A 23,553-nucleotide genomic window follows, 5' to 3' on the forward strand; every position below is an offset into this window, starting at 1 on the left:
CTACATTCGGGATCCACAGTTATCAAACAGGTGAGGAGAGGTTTCATATGCTAGCTCAACCAAAGACCAACGGCATGGAAAGTTAATATACAGCCATGTTTTACAGAAGTGGGTAATAAACAAGATAAGATCTTTGAGTTGTGATTGTGTTATCATTTTAATCTCTTTATTGTTAGATGTTTGATATAGAATCATGTAAGGGTGTGTATCTACTGTATGTGGTACTGTACTGTATATTCTAATATGGAGCCCGGGAGGAGTAGTTGTTGCAAAGATGGCAGCTACTGGGGATCCAATTAACAAATAAATAAACCTCCAGGTAACATCATAGTCTAGTTAATTAACGGGAAACAATGGCTGACTGGGCAGTAAATCAGGGTAAAAATCCATGGTATCTTCTGGGAAATGGTTAGCACTAATGTAAATTATAAGTGACATAGTGGCTAATGGCCATTTAAGGGTCGGTTGTCGTGTGTACCAATAACATTACTGGGCTCAATATCCACCTTATTAGTTGAGCATTGTCGTGAGGTTTCTGGGGCAGCAGTTTGACTTTCCTCCAATCTAGGAACTCGTGCAGGGTGGAGAAGGGATCCTGGGTGATGGGACATTTATCAGAGTCACTCCACACCTCCAGACCCACCAGAGCCACCCGGATATTCAGGGCCCTGTAGAACTGTTGATAAGCAGGGAGTCAGTGTGGATAGAGAGGCCAGGGGAGCTATAGTTTAGGTTATGTGAATGATCAAAGACTTTCAAAAAGATGTGTGAGACACTTTCACCTTTGGTTTCTTAATATGGCAGCCCTGAGTCATGGATGTATAGTAAGAACTGGATATGCACCGCCGCTTAGCCTTTCTTCCAACTTTTTGTCGTATGTGGCTGGCGAGCAATTGGATTGAATCGGTGCCATCTTGGGGTCTGGTATCCAGTTCTTATTATACATCTATGTCCCTATTAAATTAAAGTTCCTGCGTGCATTAATGAGAGCGTCTCTTTTTATGTTTTTCACTTGATCAGTGCACATCTTCTTCATGTCTTTATCTATGCTTCCCTTAAGTAAATCCATCTGCCCACTACATCTGCTAGCTATAGATCCATAGCTAGAGGAGGTTCTGGACAGACTGAAAGCAGCTGTTTTCGTGGGGTATTAATATATCACACAGTCATCCCATTAATCTCTGCTGCCAGTATTTTTCTATTTTAATAAAGTGATTTATCCCTTCTGTGCAAAAGGGCAGAGGTTGTTTTACCTTGTCCACGTAATTGGCTATCTCTGCCAGTCTCTGTTTCACCTTTTCCACGTCCCTCCCCTGTTTCTGAAACTGGAAAAACAAAAAAAATGTAATGAAAAAGGAGCATTTACACCCAGAAGTAGTGGCGCTGATGAGGATGTGAATGACACCGTAGTGACAGTCATTTTCAGAACCAAAAAGCATGAAAGAACACAGGACACCCACAAAGGCAATACGTTTTCCTGAGTGTTAGGCAGCTTGTCAAGCTGTGACCATCTGGATCTAGAAAAATCTCCTAGTGTTAGAGAGACAAATGGCAAGGCCGCAGGGAGCAGGTGTATTGGCAGATCTGACAGCCGGCAAAGCTTTTGATCCAAACTGCAGCAAAGTCAGACTTACTATTTCTACTCTACTGTGTATCCACCTGCGCTGGTGCTGGACTTCAACAACATACTTGATCCCCTATTCTTTTGTTTTTTTCTTTATTTCCTTGCTTTCGGGGGCATTAGCAGAGGGACGCCAGGAGGAAACCCCACAATGAGCTCGTCAGTGCTTATGGGAGACTCTTCTGTATCCACACCGCTTTTTCCGGTTTCCTGTCCGGCCGGCTGGGGAATCGTTCAGCACTTCCTGTCAAAACGGAGCCTCTGCCACAAGACCACACTGCTTGTTGCACACTGACCTAATTCAGCAGCCCCAGTGGGACCCGCTCTACAGTTACTACAGCGTACCCCGATTTACTTCTGCTTATAACATGAAGGGATGCTCTGCTTTCAGTGTGTAGTTTTCTGTTGTTCAAACACTCTATTTGGGAATGTTGCATTACCTCTCTGTTGTCTGCAACAATGATCAGCTCAACGTACTTGGTTGTCTTCTGAGCGTCCCTTTTATGCTGAAGAAACAAACAGAAATGCTGCATGTTAGTCAGACATATTTTCAGATTTGTTAAAGAAAATGTTTTTCAAGGACTTTTGTTCACTTCTTCCTCCTTAATATCTGGGTACTTTTTCAAGCACTGGAAAATAGCGTAGTAGCATAATTGATGTACCAGCGCTTTGTGTGGGCCTTGAATAGCCAAGATAAATCACAACTTTTTACACTCCAGATTTTGTAATAAAAAACTTAATTGGTGAGCTTTAGATGAGCTGGTAGGCCAATTTTGTTACTTTTTGAAATAGCCAATTGACTGACAGCTGTAGATTGACATTTAACATACAGATATGAGACGTAATTGTGTAATTTAACTCTTGGCAAGAAAGTGACTGAATAGACAAGTTTCCCTAAAAGCTACTACTAAGCCACCAGCATATTTATCTCATTTACCTTTTAAAAAAAGCCAGGACATTACACAAACCATGTCGGGTCACACAGCCATATACATTGATCTTTTTGCCCCAATACCCCGTCTGCTAAGACAGAACTGAAGCTCTTCTCAAATTGCAACGCCCAGATATTACTCAGGGGTCATTAAGTACTGCATGTTGGTACGTTTTACTTCCTGACTCAAATGGAGTTTTTAATGCTTGGGAATAGTGGCAGATGGATGCTGCACCTGCTCCATGCAGATCCTTGGCCAAACCTGCATGGTCCCTCTACTTTGGGCTCTGAGCGAAGATAAAATGTGTCAAGCTCATGGCAACACCCTCTGGGAACTTATCCAAACTGGTCTCCTTGCCAGTTTGCTGATCTTTGGTCAAACGCCCATTTATTTTTCATCAAGTGAATGTTAGTCTCACCCTTCAGAAACATTTGACAATTAAATATACAGCAAAAAAATCTGCTCAAGGTGATGACTATGTAGTTTTGGACTGTGATATCCACATATCCATAGCTCTAATACAGCTTTTGCAATAATAAAAAAAAACATGATACAAATCTCACCCTTGTGTGGAAGGACTGAAAGGGTCTTTTGATGTGGTTTTCAGGGGCAACAGAGGACATGTTGAAGCCATGGCCGCAGGCTCCCGGGGTCATTGTGAGTTCTTCCACCCGGTAGATGAAGTGGGCACCGGTGTCATGTCCAGAAACCGGCTCAATGATGAATGTCTTGTTTTCAAGTGCGATGAAGCCTCTGCAGAGACAGCAGAGCAAGTCTGAAAACAAAGCCTGAAAGCATAACCAATCACCCAAAACCCACAATTTGACTGAATGTGTCTCACTCTAATGGAATATGTTACAATTCAGGTGGCACTTTGTTTCTACAGGCCCAGTTTTACTGAAGTCAAACTATACATTTTTTTTATTTATTTTTTGACAACAGGGCCAAGCCACACAGAGCTTCTAAACATTGGCCTTGTGATCATTAGAACTCCTCATGGCTTTATGCACAAAAGTTCTCTAAAATTCACAAAGTAGTTCAGTATTATAATACATCAGCTTTCTTTATGTGTACTTTGTCACTGAAATAATCTCATTTTTCAGATCATTAATATTCCTAAATTGTTCGTCAGCTATCGCGTTGATAAAATGGCAAACTAAACACTTTCCGTTTCCAAAAATGTTTCCTTGCTGTATAATTAAGCAGGAGATGACATGGCGGTCATTAGCAGCAGCGAGAAGCCAATTACTGCCAAAACGATATTAACTGGATGCCTCTGTGGACAAAGACAATGAGGCGTGACATTTCCTCCTATTCCTACGAGTCGCACATCAACTTACTGACAGCGGGCTTAAGGGGCTAAAGAGCAATGGGCTGCTGTGCAGAGTGTCTTAAGTAAATACAAACATTGCAGTGGCAAATAGCGCTTAAAGGGCAGCGCTGAGATGCTGCTTGAATACAAAATGATAGTTATGTTTCTTACCGAAGGCCTGTGCAGGTGCTGAGGGTGACATCAGAGTCTGGATGCGCCTGCACTTCCCCGTGGTAGTAGCAGTTATTCTAAAAGGGGTAGATTTTGCATTTAAAAAGGGACATGTCATGTTCATTTTCACCTTCATACTTGTATTTTGGGTTTCTAATAGAATATTTTGACATGCATTAATGTTCAAAACATTATTTTTCTCATACAGTCTGTCTGAATATACCTGTATTCACGCTCTGTCTGAAACACTCTATTTTAGCGCCTGTCTCTTTAAGCCCCCCCTCCTGGAAAAGCCCAGTCTGCTCTAATTGGATCTCTAGAAAAAATCCGATGCACTTTTAATTTGCAAAGGTAGTTCTGAAGCCATGGGTGGAGATACTCAGATGGGGGGGGGGGGTAAAAAAGTGAGTTTTTCATGATATGTCCCCTTTACATACTGTAGCTGAAAATATTTTATGCAAAAAAAAAAGCTTCAACCGCTTGATAATATAATTGAATATGTACTATATTTTAAAAAGACAAAACAAAAGCTGCTTGGTACCTTCTATTCGTCTCCATACAGACAGGCCTTTTTGAACTAAATGCAAACTACACAGTTAAAAAGGGAAGCAGGAGAACTGAGACGGATGGGAGGGGACAGCAAATTGTTTTTCATTCATTATTCCACCAGAGTAGTCTAGCAGAAGGAAAAGGGGACATTTAAGGCTCCTCAGACTGAAAACACTGTTGTCTGAGCACAAGGAGAGCAGAGGAAGTGACCCTCGTTAAGATGGAACACACACCTCCATTTACTGTCTAGAAGCACTCCAGGCCTCTTAAATCAACTGTCATTAGTCACTGCGCTGACCATCTCTCATCTCAAACACTGAAGTGCAGGAGGAAATACTTTGGGGAAAGATTATTTTTTGCAGTACAGTGCAAGTTACTGAGCCAGGTGGTGATGGAATGGAGATTCATTACATTTAGTGTAAAAATAGAGCAGCTACAAAGGCTCTGTGCTTAGGCTATGCTTGACCTAGATTAGTTCACCTTTTTATACAAGAACACAGGCAGGGGTAGTGATCGTCTTCCTCAGTTATCCCCAACGTGTCAGTGACTTTTAAAGTAGCTAAATGCATTCCAAGGGAAATAGTTATAAGCTCATTTTTTAGATTTCCTGAAGCTACAAAGAGCAGAGATGGAATACATCTCAGTTAACCCTTTATAATGCAGTTATATTTCCCCTTAAGTGGCGTTAAGGTTGGAATTATAATTGTCACAACTTCAGCCAGGCTTTAGTTTTTCATTTGTCTGTCTCCTGTTTTGCCACACTAACTCTCATGTCATTTCAGAATCTGCCACTCCCCCCCCCGCTCTGCACTAATTGCTGATTTCATTTCACCTGGCCTGCCCCACCTCCATACTCACCTGCTCCTCATCAGCAATCAGCCCCTCAGTGTATATGTACCGGCCCATTTCCCTCAGTTCTCTGCCAGATTGTCTAGTGTGTTTCCCTTGCTATCCAGCAACCTGTCATTCCGATTCTGATCCTGATTATCCGTGTATTGACCTGCCTTTTTGGACTTTGGACCTTCTCTTTTGCCTGCTCCCACTGGATTTGTTTGCCACGCGGGTTACTACCTGGTTTGACATCTGCTGGTTATTAAACCCGGTTTCTACACCTGAACTGTTTTCTGTGTCGTGCTATTGGGTTCTTGTCTGTCGTTTTGTGATACCTGACAGTACAATCTGGCCAAAAATGAACCCAGCCAACATGGAGAAAATAAGGCAGGAAATGGCAGCACAAGCTGCTGCCCTACACCATCATGAGAAGCAATTCACCGCTATGGCGACGGCTCTCCAGGAGACTTCTGCATGCCACAACCAACATTTGGAGGCTCTGAGCAATCAGCTTCAGCAGCTCATACAGCCCAGACAAACGCCAGCGGTTTCACCACCCACCAGTCCTTCTGTTCCCACTGTTCTGGGTCCAGAACCCCGCTTAAGTGCTCTGGAGCGCTTTTCTGGAGCTCCAGGTACCTGCCGCTCTTTTCTGACTTTGTGCAAATTGACTTTTGAACTTCAGCCTCTCACATATCCCACTGAGAGGTCAAGAGTGGCTTTCATGATCACCCAGCTTACTGGGCGGGCTCGGGACTGGGGCACCGCTGAGTGGGAGAAGCAGTCGGCTTTCTGTTCTTCTGTGACTGCCTTCTCTGAGGGTCTTCGGAAGGTGTTCGATCACGCTACCCCTGGTCGAGAGGCTGCTCGTGGACTGTTAAACCTGGTTCAGGGGAACCGGAGAGTGACTGATTATTCCATTGAGTTCCGGACACTTGCTGCGGAGAGTGACTGGAACGCTTCCTCCCTGACTGACGCTTTCTACAACGGCCTTTCTGATGGCATCAAGGATGAGCTGGCGGCTCGGGATCCTCCGACTGATTTGGACACGCTCGTTGCCACGGCCATCCGCATTGACGGGCGTCTCCAAGAAAGGAGACGAGAGAGAGCGCTGATCAGTACTCCCCGGAGCCTTCCACGTCCTCCATCGTCGCCTCCCACTTCAATGTTTTCTCCTCCCACCGGTGCCTCTGGAGACCCGGTTGAACCCATGCAACTTGGCCGGACCAGGCTGTCAGCGGCTGAACGACAGCGGCGCCAAAGGGAGAACTGCTGCATGTACTGTGGGCAGGGAGGTCATTATGTGTCTTCCTGTCCAGTAAAAGACAGGGCTCACCAGGAATCCAGAGGGCGCTGGTGAGCCATATCATGAACTCTGAAATGCCCTCTCGTCCACTACTTCACGCCCAGCTCAACTGTAATGGACAATCACACGCTGTCTCTGTCCTCATTGACTCCGGGGCCGATGCCAACCTTCTGGATCGTGGTCTTGCCATGCAACTGGGTATTAACCAGGAACCCTTGGTCGAGCCTATCAAGGCGACTGCTCTGGATGGGCGCCTCCTCTGCACAGTAACCCACCGCACTGTTCCTCTTCATCTGGGCATATCTGGTAACCACACTGAATCACTTACCTTTCACCTGATAAATACTCCTCAGCACCCAATCATCCTGGGGTTTCCTTGGTTAATAAAACATAATCCACATATTGACTGGGGGACTGGTTCCATTCTACAATGGAGTGAACATTGTCATGCGGTCTGTCTGAAATCTGCTTTGCTACCTGCCTTCAACACCTCTTCCTCTAATGAGCTCCCAGATCTCTCAGGTGTCCCATCCGAGTACTATGACTTAAGGGAGGTGTTCAACAAAGTACGGGCCACATCGCTTCCCCCACACCGCCCGTACGATTGTGCCATTGACCTCCTCCCTGGCTCATCACCGCCAAGGGGGAGACTCTTTTCTCTGTCAGCCCCTGAAACCAAGGCCATGGACGACTACATTAACAACTCACTGGCAGCAGGCATCATCCGTCCCTCTTCATCCCCTGCTGGAGCCGGATTTTTCTTTGTGGATAAGAAGGACAAATCCCTCCGACCCTGCATCGATTACCGCGGTCTGAATGATGTCACCATTAAAAACCGGTACCCCCTCCCTCTCATCTCTTCTGCATTTGAACTGTTACAAGGGTCTTCTGTGTTTACCAAGCTTGATCTCAGGAATGCCTATCACCTTGTTCGCATCCGGGAGGGGGATGAGTGGAAGACGGCGTTCAACACCCCTAGAGGCCACTATGAGTACCTGGTTATGCCTTTCGGACTCACTAATGCTCCTGCAATATTCCAAGCCTTAGTGAACGATGTGCTCCGGGATTTTCTCAATGTGTTTGTGTTTGTATATCTTGACGATATCCTCATCTTTTCAAAGACTGAACGGGAACATGTGCAGCATGTCCGCAGTGTTCTCCAGAGACTCCTAGAGAACCAGCTGTTTGTGAAAGTGGAGAAGTCTGAGTTCCATGCCACTGAGGTGTCGTTCCTGGGATACATCATTTCAGTTGGACGTATTCATATGGATCCCACCAAGGTTAAAGCGGTGGCGGATTGGCCGGTTCCCACCACTCGGAAGAAGCTTCAACAGTTCCTTGGGTTTGCCAATTTCTATCGTAGGTTTATCCGCAACTATAGTTCTGTGGCAGCTCCCCTGACAGCCCTCACCTCCCAGAAGATAGCCTTCCAATGGTCCCCTGCTGCAGAAAGGAGGTTCAAGGAGTTAAAATCATGGTTCTCTTCTGCTCCCATTCTCATCTTTCCAGATCCTGAACACCAGTTTGTTGTGGAAGTGGATGCGTCAGACTCCGGGGTGGGGGCAGTCCTGTCTCAGCGGTCAGCTGAGGACCAAAAGTTACACCCATGTGCTTTTTTCTCCCGCAAGTTGTCCCCAGCAGAAAGGAATTACGACGTCGGAAACCGGGAGTTACTGGCTGTCAAACTGGCTCTCGAGGAGTGGAGGCACTGGTTGGAGGGGGCAAAGCATCCGTTTGTGGTGTGGACAGACCACAAAAACCTGGAGTACATCCGGTCAGCCAAACGGTTGAACTCCCGTCAGGCCAGATGGGCATTATTCTTTAATCGTTTTGATTTTACCCTGTCTTATCGCCCAGGTACAAGGAACGTCAAACCAGATGCCCTGTCCCGTCAGTTCCAGTCAGACAACTGTCCCACACAGCCTGAGAGTATCCTCCCCACTAAGGTGGTCATCGGCGCAGTTACCTGGGACATTGTGGACAAGGTAAAACAGTCCCAGGCCGACCACCCGGCTCCCAGTGCCTGCCCTGATGATCGTCTGTATGTGCCTGTGAGTCTCCGCTCTCAGGTCCTCCAGTGGGGACATTCTTCTCGCCTTGCCTGTCACCCAGGGGTTAGGCGCACCCTAGCTCTGCTAAAACAACGTTTCTGGTGGGCTTCCATTGAAGAGGACACCAAGGAGTTTATCGCCGCTTGCCAGATTTGTGCTCAGCACAAGACTGCTCGCCATGCCCCTTCTGGTCTTCTTCAGCCACTGCCTATTCCTCATCGTCCATGGTCCCATGTCTCACTTGACTTTGTCACCGGACTGCCTCCCTCAGAGGGTAACACCACCATTCTGACTATTGTGGACAGATTTTCTAAGTCTGCTCAGTTTGTTCCGTTGCCAAAATTACCATCTGCCAAAGAAACAGCTGAACTTATGTTACATCATGTTTTCCGTCTGCACGGCCTCCCCTGTGATATTGTCTCAGACCGGGGGCCACAGTTCACTTCTCGTTTCTGGACAGAGTTTTGCCAGCTGTTGGGGGCCACGGTCAGCCTATCCTCTGGGTTCCATCCTCAATCCAACGGACAGACGGAACGGATGAACCAGGAAATGGAGACTGCCTTGCGTTGCATTGCATCCCAGACACCGACCTCCTGGTCCAAACAGCTTCTGTGGGTGGAGTATGCTCACAATACGCTTCCAAGCTCAGCAACAGGGCTTTCTCCTTTCCAGTGCTCTCGGGGATATCAACCTCCACTGTTCCCGGAGCAGGAGCGAGAGGCCAGGGTCCCATCTGTCCAGGCGTTCATCCAGCGCTGTCGGCGCACCTGGTGGCGGGCCCGTTCTGCTCTCCTGCGTTCGTCCAACCGGTACCAGAGAAATGCCAACCGCCGTCGGATCCCTGCACCCTGCTACACTCCTGGTCAGAAGGTTTGGCTGTCCACACATGACCTCCCACTCCGGGTAGAGTCTAGGAAGTTGGCCCCAAGGTTTGTGGGCCCGTTCTCCATCACTAAGGTCATCAACCCTGCTGCAGTCCGTCTCCGCCTTCCTCGCGCCATGAGAATTCATCCCACCTTTCATGTCTCCAAGATCAAACCCGTAAAGGAGAGCCAGCTCCAGCCCTCCTCCAGACCCCCGCCACCCCCCCGGCTCATTGACGGGGGTCCTGCTTACTCTGTCCATCGTCTCATCAAGTCACGACCGCGGGGAAGGGGTTTTCAATACCTGGTCGATTGGGAGGGTTATGGCCCTGAGGAGCGCTCATGGGTTCCAGCTCGTAACATCTTGGACCCTGACCTCATCTCAGCTTTCCATAGGGACCATCCTGACCAGCCCGGTGGGACGTCAGGAGCCGTCCCTAGAAGGGGAGGTTCTGTCACAACTTCAGCCAGGCTTTAGTTTTTCATTTGTCTGTCTCCTGTTTTGCCACACTAACTCTCATGTCATTTCAGAATCTGCCACTCCCCCCCGCTCTGCACTAATTGCTGATTTCATTTCACCTGGCCTGCCCCACCTCCATACTCACCTGCTCCTCATCAGCAATCAGCCCCTCAGTGTATATGTACCGGCCCATTTCCCTCAGTTCTCTGCCAGATTGTCTAGTGTGTTTCCCTTGCTATCCAGCAACCTGTCATTCCGATTCTGATCCTGATTATCCGTGTATTGACCTGCCTTTTTGGACTTTGGACCTTCTCTTTTGCCTGCTCCCACTGGATTTGTTTGCCACGCGGGTTACTACCTGGTTTGACATCTGCTGGTTATTAAACCCGGTTTCTACACCTGAACTGTTTTCTGTGTCGTGCTATTGGGTTCTTGTCTGTCGTTTTGTGATACCTGACAATAATTAACAGTTCCTGCTCCGGTTTATTTTATAGGTGTTGACTTGTGTGCTAGAGCAGATGCAGCAAAAGTCATTATATTTAGATTCTTCAGTCTTATCAGATCATTCATAAAATGGCAGAGTATATTTACCTCTTCACATCTTTCCACTACACCCTGATTAACACACGGATGATTGCAGTTCAGTGACAGCAGGTAGTGAAATTGTGCAGCTGCGTAAAGCTTATCTAAGACAATACAGTATGTCTATTTGACAGCCTGATGCAATGCTTGCAACATCATTCCCACTCAAGATTAAAGGCGAGAGAGAGAGAGAGAGAGAGAGAGAGAGAGAGAGAGTTGAAAACACTGTTTGTATAATTTTGCGGGAAATAGACCTGTCAGCCGTTGCCAAATTACCAAACATTTCTCCTCCGAGTTGTAAGCGTCAAAATGTCCTCACCACCGTTCAATTAAACACTGATTGAATTAAACTTCAAAAGATCAAAACAGTCTGTTAAGTAAGTCAGAAGAAGAAAGAGAGAATGCTTTTCAAAGTCAAAAATCACAGAAATGTTATCCAATGGCTGCTTTCAACCTAACTTAAAATAAAAAAAAATACCTCCTTCAAACAATACAGAACCAGTTCTGCCACAGTGAGTAGCTTCGATAAGTACTCAAAACTCAAATTGAACATCGTTCTTTTCTTAATTTTCAAGAGTAGCAGGCACTCTCCTGTTTAACACAGCCACCATGCACATGGAATAGAAAGTCAAAAGTACTCCGGAACAGATCAGCTGCTAAAAGGGGATTCCATCATGAAATCCTGATGGCAATGTTGGCTGAAAACCAGCCAGCATAAAACACAGCTTATCATGAAGTAGGCCACAGGATGGATGTCCTGGTCAGCAACAGCCAGAGGCTTCCAAATACACAAGGGTGACATTATAGCTAACAATCACAACAAACCATCTATTTTCAATCCTACATTAGATTTAGCGTAGACTATCATCTATAATACCGATCCTCTACAAGTAAAGAAAACATCTGTCTCTGTGATCACTTTTGAAGGGTCACTTTTTTAACAGCGTGACAGCGGAGCGCCACTGCACGTCAACTGGACCATAAATGTCAAAAGCACTCGAGTGTCACCGTACCGTGAAGTTGTGAGCACCGGTGACTGCACTTCCATCCTCCCGGTAATGTGTCTCAGTGTAATGGCTTGCAAAAAGACCCCTAAGAAGAGAAAGAGAGAGAAAAACACATCAAACACCCAGGTATGTCTTCAACACAGTGAATCCGAAGTGAAAAAAAGTCTGTTTAAAGACAACTAACAAAACTCGACCCTTCGTCGACTTTTTTAAATGTAGATTCGGTGTTGCTTGTGAGGATTTGGGGGATAATGTGGATGACATGCTTAGCATTCTGAGGCCAGGAGAGACTGTGAATTTATGTGATGTGATTTGTACGTGTCCTTGAATCCCCTGGCATTCTGAATGACTGAGTAGAATCCCTGCTGAGGTAATTATTTTGTGCACGTGGGTTTGCGGTGGACATGAGTGTGTGTGTGTGTGTGTGTGTGTGTGTGTGTGTGTGTGTGGACATATTTTAAACTGTGTGTCCGCGTGTGTGATGGTTCTCCTCCAAGGGCCATGAGCAGATGGACGCAGTGAGCCCCACCCCGAGCATTGGCAGAGGAGCAGCAGGAACACCCATCTTATGCAGCTGCATAATCGCACTGACATCAGGCAGGATGATCTCAGGTCGCATGAGTGTGTGTGTGTGTGTGTGTGTGTGTGTGTGTGTGTGTGTGTGTGTGTGTGTGTGTGTATAAGAAAGAGAGAGGGAGTGCTAGCAGGTGAGAAGGTAACAGCAAGTGAAAAATGCAACTCTGTATGTGACATGATTCCTGTCCAAAATATGTATTTTTTAAAAGCACTACATCATGCACAAGAGATGAAGATAATGCAGTAAAACCAGCAGACAAAACGTTTCAGAACAATGTCACAAATTGTCCGACTTTTTTTCTGCAGCAAACACGAGATGCATTAAAGACAGAAGAGGAGATGGAGAGTATTTAAAAAACTGGAAAGCAGTGTTTGTCCAAATCACAGCGGAAATCATTCATATCCCACAGCGCTCTGATATCCCACACAGCTGGCACGCACCAAATTAGACGAGGGTGGATTAAGCCAATAATGTACGTTTTTACACACCTCAGGACCATTTCATATCTTATCTGTACATTCAGAGTTCATTTTCTATGACCCGTTTAAAAAAGGATCCATCCTCCGCGGACCGAGCCTGACCACATTTAACTACATTAAATACTTATTATCGCTTTAATGTGCCTTATCAAGCCATTAGCGAGTTCTTAAACCGATCTGATAAGCTGGCGGCCGGTAATCACTTTAAAGACCCGGTATGTCTCATTAAAAATGGAGGACACATCAGAGGCTAGCGTGTGCTTAATGGAAAAAAACAAAAACAGGCATCTTTATACTTAACTTGCAAAAGCAGTGTTTGAAAAGTGACACTGATAAACAACCATTTCATAAAAACACCAGCGCAAAACTATGTTTTTTGTTGAAAGGAGGGCAAACTCAATATGCTCTAATACGGGATGTGTTCGCAGTAAAGACGGGATTTGTGTCATTTGAGCGGTAATTCCAACGCAAAATCTCACGTGCCGTACTTTGAGGGCACGTTTGGGAGGGTCAGCTTAGAGCAGCGTGGCCCCCGGTACTACGACACGTACTGTATTAGAGCTGCAGCTTTTACATGATGGAATCGGCCCGTAATCAACTCCTTGGCAGGAGTACACAGTTGATGAGGCCACGAGGGTTTACTGTGTGTTTGAGAAGAGCTTGCTTTGCCATGGCTGGTTACCTGTTAGCTCCGTGATGTGGGGTTGTGTATCTCACACAGCTGGAATAGACCCCTTGGTTCTCGTTTATATCTGAGCGGTTGGACTGACTGCAACCTTTTAAAAAACAGGCCTTGGATTTACTTTCTCCTGAGTGTATTCTAAACAAGATTTGACATTTTCATTGAGAGCAGATAGAGAATGTCATCCCCACTGCACCCGAGACGCGCTGGTCGTGTTTAACCGCTAAAGCCCGTTGGAGGAGGAAGGAGAGGGTGCCGTTTCTCTCTGAATACCAGAATACTCTCATGTGCTTATACCTTCCTATTCTTAGCAACAACTACCCACTTCCATCCCTGTGTTTGTCAAGAGGAACATGCAGCTCCTCAAATGCAGTTTAGATGGAGAATGGCATATGAGAATTGGTCTGATAAACTCTACATATATTCTTTTTTGACTTTCTTTTCCAGAAATGTTGTAAAACGTTTTAAAAATTCTTAATAAATCTCCTATAATAGCTTGAGTCGATGCTCCTACGTGTGTGTTGCGATTCATTAGACACAGTCTCACATCTAATTAAAGATGCACTAATAGTCGCCCAGGTTAATTGTGATGGATGAGGAGCCTCTGGGAGTAAGAAAACACAGCTATTTTTCTTAAAAAAAATAATCCCTCATCTCCTTTTTTTTTTAGCATTTTACAAACTGCTCTTCAGAATTTATTTGATTTCTCTGAAAATGAATTCAGGGCATTAATTATTGATTATTTTCTCAGAGCCAGATGAATAGCTTTCAAAACTGTCCTTTAGAGTCTTGTGTGTTGTCCACGCTAATGTTGTTTGAACAAAATTAGGAGTATGATTTGCTATTTCTATTAATGTCTCAGATGAACAAATGTTCCCGTTCCCTTTCTGTCTCTTGGCATCAGTGGATAGCTGACATACAGTGCATCCGACACAACAATCAATGAATGGCTGGCCCAGATATGAATATCACAAAGCAGCGACCAGGCAGAAAAAAACTCATTACAGTCTGTTGTTGTAGTTGAGTTTCGTTTGAAAAGAGCAAATCAAACTGAACTTTCTTAATATCATCCTTTTGCTTTCAAAAAGGTACAGTGTTCTGTGCAAATGTAAAGCGCTGAGCCTCATTTACATACATGTGACTCCATGCCTCATGTAATAATTCACCATTACACAAAGCCCCTTGAGCACGAAACCATTTGAGAGAAATGTGGCTCCTCTCGCTGTCTCTCTGCTTCCTTTGAAGGCTGCTAACTTCAGTGATTTCTTTTAATCCCTTCTCCCCCACGAGCCTAACCCTAAGCCTTCCTATAGCTGCTACGTACGGTACTGTATGCCTAACTTGAAAAAAAGCACACTACTACAGAAGGGAAGCGAGATAAAGAAAGAGGAGGAACTAAAGAGGTGTGGTTGACAAGTTTAATTCTATTTCCACATACGGCTGGCGTTCCAAATTGATTTACATACAGCTCAGTGTCCTATCAGTTCAGGCTTGGCTGTAGCGGGCGCACTGGAGTGTACAAAGACAGCGAAGCCAGAGAAAACCAGGGAGGGAAGGAGATGAGGGAGGGAGGGAGGAGTGGAGGGAGCGAAACACAAAAATCCCCCGAACTCCAGAATTAGAGGAGTGCCTTCAGTCACTCCGCTTCTCAGGCTGCCAAAGATAACTCAAGTACATCTGTAACAACCACATAACTGTAGCTTGTGAAAATACAGTAAGTCATAAAAAGGAATCCGTTTTTTGAAGATGTCAATTTTATGACTAACTATATATTAACTGTTTGGTAACGGGCTTCCCAGTATTTTTGTGTCTTTTATCTGTGTTGAACTAGGTTCATTGATTCAAGCAATGCTAGCGGCTCTGTGAGACAGTATTGAGGCACAGCAGAGCTTTGATCTTAATGCTAACGGCAGTTTATGCTAACGTGCTCTCAATGACAATGTTAAGATGCTAATGTTTGGCAGGTATATATTCTAATGCCTTAGAATAATCTGCTAATTAGTACAGATCACAGTAGAGGCAATAGTTTTGTCAGGTGTTTTAAACCAAAGTATTGAAAAATAAAATAAAAAATGGACCTGATGATGGCAGCCAGATGTATCCTCTTGGAACAATGAATACCTGCACCACATTTCATGGCAATCCAACTAACAGTTGTTGAGATATATTCCTTTTAAATCTAATATGCCAACCTCATGGTGGCGCTAGAGGAAAAGCCAGTAGTTCACCAGAGTCTTTTGTATACATCCTCTGGGGCCCATGAATGTCTGGAAAATCATGGCTGTCCATATTATACTTGTGATGATGGTTCAGTCTGGACAACAGGGGAATTGGACAGACCACTACAAAGTCACATCCATGAGAGAGCAGACGGAAACATGTCCACCATAAACGCTCCTGCTGGCAGCACACTGATATCAAACAAACAGGCTGATCTGCCAAGCCTATTTAAATATTGACCAAAGCAAAGAGATAGCTCATGAATGAGTCAAGATCCCTCTTTGCTTCGTTAGGAGTCACTGAGAGAGACGACTTTTAAATCGTTCTGCTGAGAGGAACAGATGACACGTTTTCCAGGATACGATTCCGATCCTAGAGAAAGAAAGACAACAAATAGCAATTTCTACCGTGTTGTTTTTATAGCTTAAAGACCCAGAATGGCAGCGCAGATATAACTATACCAATGACTCACTCTATGAGTGTTCAGGCCCACAACGTACGAGCTACAGTTACAACGTGAGTCCAACTTGCCTCTTTCATCAGTCCATCACAAAGAGGGTATAGTCATTCAAACAACATTCTTTGTCTGCGTCCTTCACCGCAGACTTCACATCAGTTAAACAAACTGCAGAGGGAGAAACAAAGTTCTCTGCAGCAGTGTCTCTCTTTTTTTACACAAAACCGAAGGCATTCATGGGAAAACTGAAAATGCTTGATAACATATTCAAATAACATTTTCCCATTTCAGCTACATCACTGACCATATAATCTCCCTTCTGACTGCTTGACCTGTTATCTGTGAGGAGGGGGGGAGGGGACCCATGAAAGATAATGTGTGGGTGTTGACAGAAAGTAATATGAGGAAATGTGAGGTCATATACTTGTTCTCCTTGGGGAATAGGAGGCTTCTGATCAGTGGCTGTTAAATATGCTAAAAAATGCTGAAATAGACAGCAGAAGTACAGACGCTGATGTAGTGCAGGTACCCACAGTGGCTTGTACCACTCTCCTGATCACTTTACAGCACACAGCGAGAGGTGGCTATATGACCGTATATAATGAATGCCTTAAGATAAAAGTGTATGTCCATAGCGTGGGGCTGTGGATCAATTGTCAGATATTTGTCTAAGCATGTGATAGTATCCTCTGGGTACGCCCTCCTTCTCTCATATCTTCTTTAAATCTCTAAAGTGGTTTATTTTCTTTAATAGCACGGCGATGGAAACCTTATCTTTCATGCTTCCAGATATTCTTCCTATTACCACCCATTGCATTTTTACGAGCACTGCTTTTAACTACCATAGAGTCTAAATAAGTCTAAAGAATTGATAACAGAATACGGGTGAAAAGGCTGCAGGTGCAAAACAAGGATTAAAAAATGAAAAAAAAGCACACGTCTGGTGGATATGAAGCTAAATGAATGTTATTATTTCCCTTTTGGTTAGTAACTAAACGACAACAGCTAACAGTAGTGACGTACAGCAGAGCGAAGAGAATGAACCGTTTCATAGCTGTTGGCCTTCACGTCCGGAATATTTAACACCATGAAATGATTCCCGCACGAAACATATTTTTCCCTCGTAACCGTACAAAGAGCATGATGTCATATTACCAGCGCACCCTTTAAAGGGAATAGTTTGGCAAATCGGGGGGGGGGGGGGGGGGGGATGCTCTCATCAGTACAGTAAGAGTGAACCCTGAATGCAGGCCAATCGTCTCACTCCTCTCCGAGTATGGTCAGCCGCCTCTCCACAGACTGCACCACTGAGGCAGTTTGTGGTAATTAATGCTTTAGACTATTTTATGAATACCAAACATGTGGCTAAAAGAGAGAGTATGAATTCTTTAGTAGCCAAACAAAGAAGCACAGAACCTTTCTGGGCACCTGGATGGCGACGGTACAAACTCAAAATGCCTGAAGGCAACATCACCACCATTAACAAGCAGTGAAATATTAACCCTTTACATGGTGAGATGTGAGAGAAATATGCTCTTGATAGCACTGAACACACGCTTAATCCATCTACTGTAGTAACGATGCAAACAGTTAATCTGAGGAGATCTTGCACTGATCGTCATTAAAACACTAATCACTAAAGGAAGAGTCCAAACCCAACCTCAACCTCCTCTTTGCTCGAGGATTTTATGTCTTTTGGATATAAATATACATTTACTTTGAGAGGTCCTATACGAGGTGGTACTCTGTAATTGCTAAATCAACCCCCCCCCCCCCCCCCCTTATTGTTTTACTGTGAACAATTGTGTTGTGTGAAACACTGAGTGACAAGCAAACAATGTTGAACAATTTTTTTTGCTCATATATTTGTATCAAATAATCTTTATTTATATGAAATATATATATTTCTTAGGGGGGTTGAGGGGGGTCTGGGTTTAATGTGAAAAGGAATTGATATCAGCACACTTCTATATTAATTTCCTTCAGGGAAAATAGATGTGTAATTGTATTACACCACGACTTCTTTAAACACATTTTTAATAATTGATCCCCCCCCCCCCCCCCCCGAAGGTTGATTATTTGCATGCTTGCCAAACAGAATGCAAAGATCTATTGTACCTTCTGTAATGTTCCCCTGTGTAACAAGTGTGTGGAGTTGCATCGAATCTTCGTTAGAAGTGTAAGAGAAAGACGTATTCTCAACAACCTCTTGACAGAGTTTTTGTATGCCTGGCCAGCACTGAGAGGAACTGTTATTTTTGGAGTTTTGCTTTTGCTGCTTCAATATTCCCATCCATAACAAGCTACACACCGGAACTAATGAGTGACTAGGGATCTTCAAGGGAGGTGGCCTATTATTATTCATTGAAAAAGAGTAAACAAATGCATAAATGTTAATGTCAGAGGGTTCCTATCTGTCCAATTAATCTATGGTGGCTCCCCTGGGCAGCCTCATTATTCAGCCATACTTTTTTTTGTCTTCAGGGAAAATATGCAATTAAGAGCTGAGCAGAAAGAAACATATTAAAGACGCTTTTTGTCTTTCATTTCTCTTCCCGTTCCTTTAATTTCTTGTCATTTCTTTCAAAAAATAACCGGCGCACATCAATATGAATCATCTCCAGCCCTCCACATCCATGCATTGAAATCCTAAAAGTTGACACACAGACAAGTTTAAACCTCAAGCTGCAGGAGCACTTGTGCTGCACGCGACAGTTGCTTCAATAGAAGACGAGCCGTTGCTCCACTGACTGAACACATCCCACAACATCAGCCCTCCAGTCCCAGACCGCACGCGCCGTCCTGTCCCTCTTCTTAAAAAATGTCTCACGTCATTAAACCCACTCTTTACGCTTTCACGGAAGCTGCGCTGATTCTCCAATGAGATAACAGCACACGATCTGTCATTCTCCACCCCATTACCTCGCAAACATGGCAGAAACGGGAACTTTCACTTGGCGCTGATGTATCATTTTAACATAAGGATCGGGGGTGAGCGATCTGTCACCGACACTGATGCAGTGGAACGGGAGTCGTCATGACTGCTGGGTATTGAGCGGGAGATGTCAATGATTGGACGGGCTACGGCTGGTAAAACAACAAAGTGCTTTTAAGCTAATCAGAGACCTGGTTTTTGGGGGTTTCAAGCTTTAAGGGACTTGACATTTCTCTGATAGGTATGGCCAGTGTCAGCGGTATAAAATACTGCACCGCATTAATCTACCCGCTGACCACAGGATGCATAAGTCATAAAGCTGGTGGCCTCTCAATACGGTCTATAAAAGGATTACAAAAGAATGTCGCTGACCTTAAAGAGTTTAAGATCAGACTGTAGACGTGCTGCACAGATCACTGCACACTATATCTTAAAGATGTGCAGTAACCTTGAAGGACAATTCAAACTTTTTTTTTTGTGGGTTCGGCCATCATTCTTACTGGCAATAAGATCAAACGTAGCACTCGACCAATTTAATTGCAAAGAGCTGGGGAAGCAGCAACATTGCTCAAATGAAGCGGGACAAGGCGGGAAATGCCAGCAGTGAGACAATCAAATAAAGGAAAACTAAGAAAAATGAAAGCTGCGAGCAGCGATGAACAGGCCTTCGTATCTTCCCGCACTGGGGACTCCGGCCGGCACGGCCGTGAACGTCCACGACCATCGGACAACGCGTCCGTGAGTCGGAATTTGTTTTCCCGCGTGGACCGCCTGACGCTGGAAATTATGCTTTGCAAATAGTCCACCGCGTCCTGTATCTGCTATGTGGCGCTACAGAACACACGCAAACATGCATTATGTTGCTCTATATCAAGTGTAAACCACATCTTGTAAAAGTCATGTAAATCGGATGCCGTTTGTCAGAAAACGCAGATTTCCTTTCGCCAGCAGGTGGCGCTGTGAATATTAGTGAAAATTAGCTTGTAGACATCCTCAGGCCATCAGTGTTATCAAGCATGGGAAGTTTAGGACCGTTTGGAACAAGTTACATCAGCTTTTAATAATTTTTAATCACAAAGGTTCTCAGATTGTAGGCTACTGACCAAATTTGAAGAGGATCAGACAAATTCCCTCGGAGGAGTTCGTTAAAGTATAGCGACTACAAATGGACAAAAATCTATCAAAAAATTACACAAAAATCTAAATCATTGCCGACTTCCGGTATGGTTTAGAGCATGGCCCCAAGAGACTTTTCTTGAATGACGGTGATGAAAGTTTCAACCACACTGGTCAAACTTCTGGTCCACTGGAGAGTGTCTGACCAAAAGGATGTTTGGGAGTATTTAGTTGCCCACTGGAGAGTGGTGATATAGTGAATATAATATAGTGAATTTTATGTTGTGTTTTTAGACGAGGAAATCTGTTATTGTCACTGCAAAGACACCTGTAAGCCTTGGAAGAAGGTCTCTCTAGTGTTCATCTTCCCACGAAATACTTTGATGACACTTTGTAATTGTTCACGACCAGATGTGTATTTTAATCACAGATTTTCCACTTTTGAGTGAACCGTGTTCAATACTGCCTATGGTTCACATTGGACTATGTATAATGCTGAGATACAGCCAGTTTGATGAGTGCAGGACTAAATGCGTCATTATGCGCATTCCATAAATGCGGACAGTTACATACAGATTAATGACCGACCACGTTCCTCTCCTTTTCCTCAAAAAGCAAATACCACATGACCAAAGAAAGACCTTTTCAATGTTATGAAACGGCCAACATGTCAATACAAGCGAGTGTAATGAGGAGGCTCTGGTTGGAACAGTCAGGCTACTTATTCACAATCTTAAACTCATAACATTATTTTAGTGCCATTTGAAGAAACTCAGTAAATTAGTTCACAAATGGAATAATCTTTGAACTTAAGAGTATCTATTTTTAGCAAAGCTTCAACAATAATATATATATATATATATATATATATATATATATAATTATTTACGCACTGTATTTTTTACAATAGACATATATATATATATATATATATATATATATATATATATATATATATATATATATATATATATATATATATATACATATATACACACACACACACACATATATATACAGTATATACACATATATATGGGGTGACTGTGGCTAAGTGGAGAACAGGGCCGCATTTCAATCAGAGGGTCGGCGGTTCGATCCCCGGCTTCTGCTCTGCTAGTCTTATGTCAATTTGTCCTTGAGCAAGACAGTTAACCCCAATTGCTCCCGTAGCTGTGTCTACAGTGTCTAGATAGATACTGAATTGTAAGTCGCTTTGGATAAAAGCGTCTGCTAAATGACCGTAATGTAATATATATACATATTTATTATACATACAGTATATGTATATATACATATATATATATATATATATATATATATATATATACACGTATATATACATATACATATATATATATATACATACATATATACATATGTGTATACATATATGTATGATTATTATATGTATGATTGACTATTGTATCTGACGTTTTGTGTATGTGTGACAATTGTTCCGTGTTATAATTTATGCGGAGTCCTGTCACTCAAGATGTCAGTGACGTCACTAGAGTGATGTCACTGACATCTTAAGTGACAGGACTCCTTCTACTACTAGAAGGTATTCTCTACATATTGGACAAACCACTTGGCAGTCACACAGTGGAGCTGAGATTGGAGCGGATTAGAGATACTACTTAGAGTTTGTTCTCATTATATCTAACTTTCTGATACCAGTGGATCATCAAGAAACATCGGGAAATGTCCATCGTTTGTGGAAGGAGAAGACGACGCCACTTTTCACGTTATGACTGTCGTTTAATGACTTTCATGAATAGCTTTTGTTGGTTAGTTTAGCTGTAAAGATTAGTTCAAGTCTTGCAGCAGGTATACGGTAGGTATAGGTCTCTCTCTCTCTCTCTCTCTCTCTCTCTCTCTCTCTCTCTCTCTCTCTCTCTCTCTCTCTCTCTCTCTCTCTCTCTCTCTTCTTTCTCACACACAGGTACACACACCTATTGGGGTAAGTTTTTCCTCTTTGATTTTCTTTTATTGTTATTTTGTTATATTCAGTGCTTGAAGTGGAAAAAAGTGACAATTCTCCCTTTATTCAAATGTTGGTGTGTTTTAATGTTTAAATATCTGTTGTTGTCACTGTAAAGACACCTGTACGCCTTGGAAGAAGGTCTCTCTAGTGTTCATCTTCCCAAGAAACACTTTCTAACAAAAATTATTTTGTGGAGTTGTTCTTGCCCACTAGAGAGTTGTGTCGATTCAGCATTTTTATTATAATCTTTTATGTTTAAATATCTGTTGTTGTTACTGTAAAGACACCTGTACGCCTTGGAAGAAGGTCTCTCTAGTGTTCATCTTCCCAAGAAATACTTTGTAACAAAAATGATTCAGTGGAGTTGTTCTTGCCCACTAGAGAGTTGTGTCGATTCAGCATTTTTATATTAATCTTTTATGTTTAAATATCTGTTGTTGTCACTGTAAAGACACCTGTACGCCTTGGAAGAAGGTCTCTCTAGTGTTCATCTTCCCGAGAAATATTTTGTAACAAAATTACTTTGTACTGTTTCTTGCCCACTAGAGAGTTGTGTCATATCAGCCATTTTTTAAGGTCTCTCTAGTGTTCATCTTCCCAAGAAACACTTTGTAACAAAAATTATTTATATTTATATTTATTATTTATTTGTGGAGTTGTTCTTGCCCACTAGAGAGTTGTGTCGATTCAGCATACAGTCACCATCGAGGGATCTACGTGACGTGCGATCACCAACACGGGTGCGACAAGTGATACAGTCACCATCGAGGGAGCTACGTGACGTGCGGTCACCAACGCGGGTGCGACAAGTGATACAGTCACCATCGAGGGATCTACGTGACGTGCGGTCACCAACGCGGGTGCGACAAGTGATACAGTCACCATCGAGGGATCTACGTGACGTGCGGTCACCAACGCGGGTGCGACAAGTGATACAGTCACCATCGAGGGATCTACGTGACGTGCGGTCACCAACGCGGGTGCGACAAGTGATACAGTCACCATCGAGGGATCTACGTGACGTGCGGTCACCAACGCGGGTGCGACAAGTGATACAGTCACCATCGAGGGATCTACGTGACGTGCGGTCACCAACGCGGGTGCGACAAGTGATACAGTCACCATCGAGGGATCTACGTGACGTGCGGTCACCAACGCGGGTGCGACAAGTGATACAGTCACCATCGAGGGAGCTACGTGACGTGCGGTCACCAACGCGGGTGCGACAAGTGATACAGTCACCATCGAGGGATCTACGTGACGTGCGGTCACCAACGCGGGTGCGACAAGTGATACAGTCACCATCGAGGGATCTACGTGACGTGCGGTCACCAACGCGGGTGCGACAAGTGATACAGTCACCATCGAGGGATCTACGTGACGTGCGGTCACCAACGCGGGTGCGACAAGTGATA

General features: G+C 44.0%; 1 protein-coding gene across 2 annotated transcripts in view; it reads right to left on the reverse strand.

Moving 5' to 3' along the window:
* adam12b (ADAM metallopeptidase domain 12b) overlaps positions 1 to 23,553 on the reverse strand; it is a 78,879-nt gene that overhangs the window by 31,665 nt on the left and 23,661 nt on the right. For both annotated transcript variants that reach the window (XM_068720752.1, XM_068720743.1), the window contains exons 4-9: positions 11,692 to 11,770; positions 4,037 to 4,113; positions 3,117 to 3,306; positions 2,062 to 2,127; positions 1,254 to 1,325; positions 507 to 676 (exon numbers count right to left, since the gene is read on the reverse strand). In XM_068720752.1, the coding sequence (XP_068576853.1) occupies positions 507 to 676; positions 1,254 to 1,325; positions 2,062 to 2,127; positions 3,117 to 3,306; positions 4,037 to 4,113; positions 11,692 to 11,770 (654 nt within the window). The remainder of the gene's footprint in view (positions 1 to 506; positions 677 to 1,253; positions 1,326 to 2,061; positions 2,128 to 3,116; positions 3,307 to 4,036; positions 4,114 to 11,691; positions 11,771 to 23,553) is intronic.

The sequence above is a fragment of the Cebidichthys violaceus genome, unplaced genomic scaffold (genome assembly GCF_023349555.1).
Source record: "Cebidichthys violaceus isolate CVI_PGR_0920_01 unplaced genomic scaffold, fCebVio1.0.p SCAF_10, whole genome shotgun sequence".
Taxonomy (NCBI): Eukaryota; Metazoa; Chordata; class Actinopteri; order Perciformes; family Stichaeidae; genus Cebidichthys; species Cebidichthys violaceus.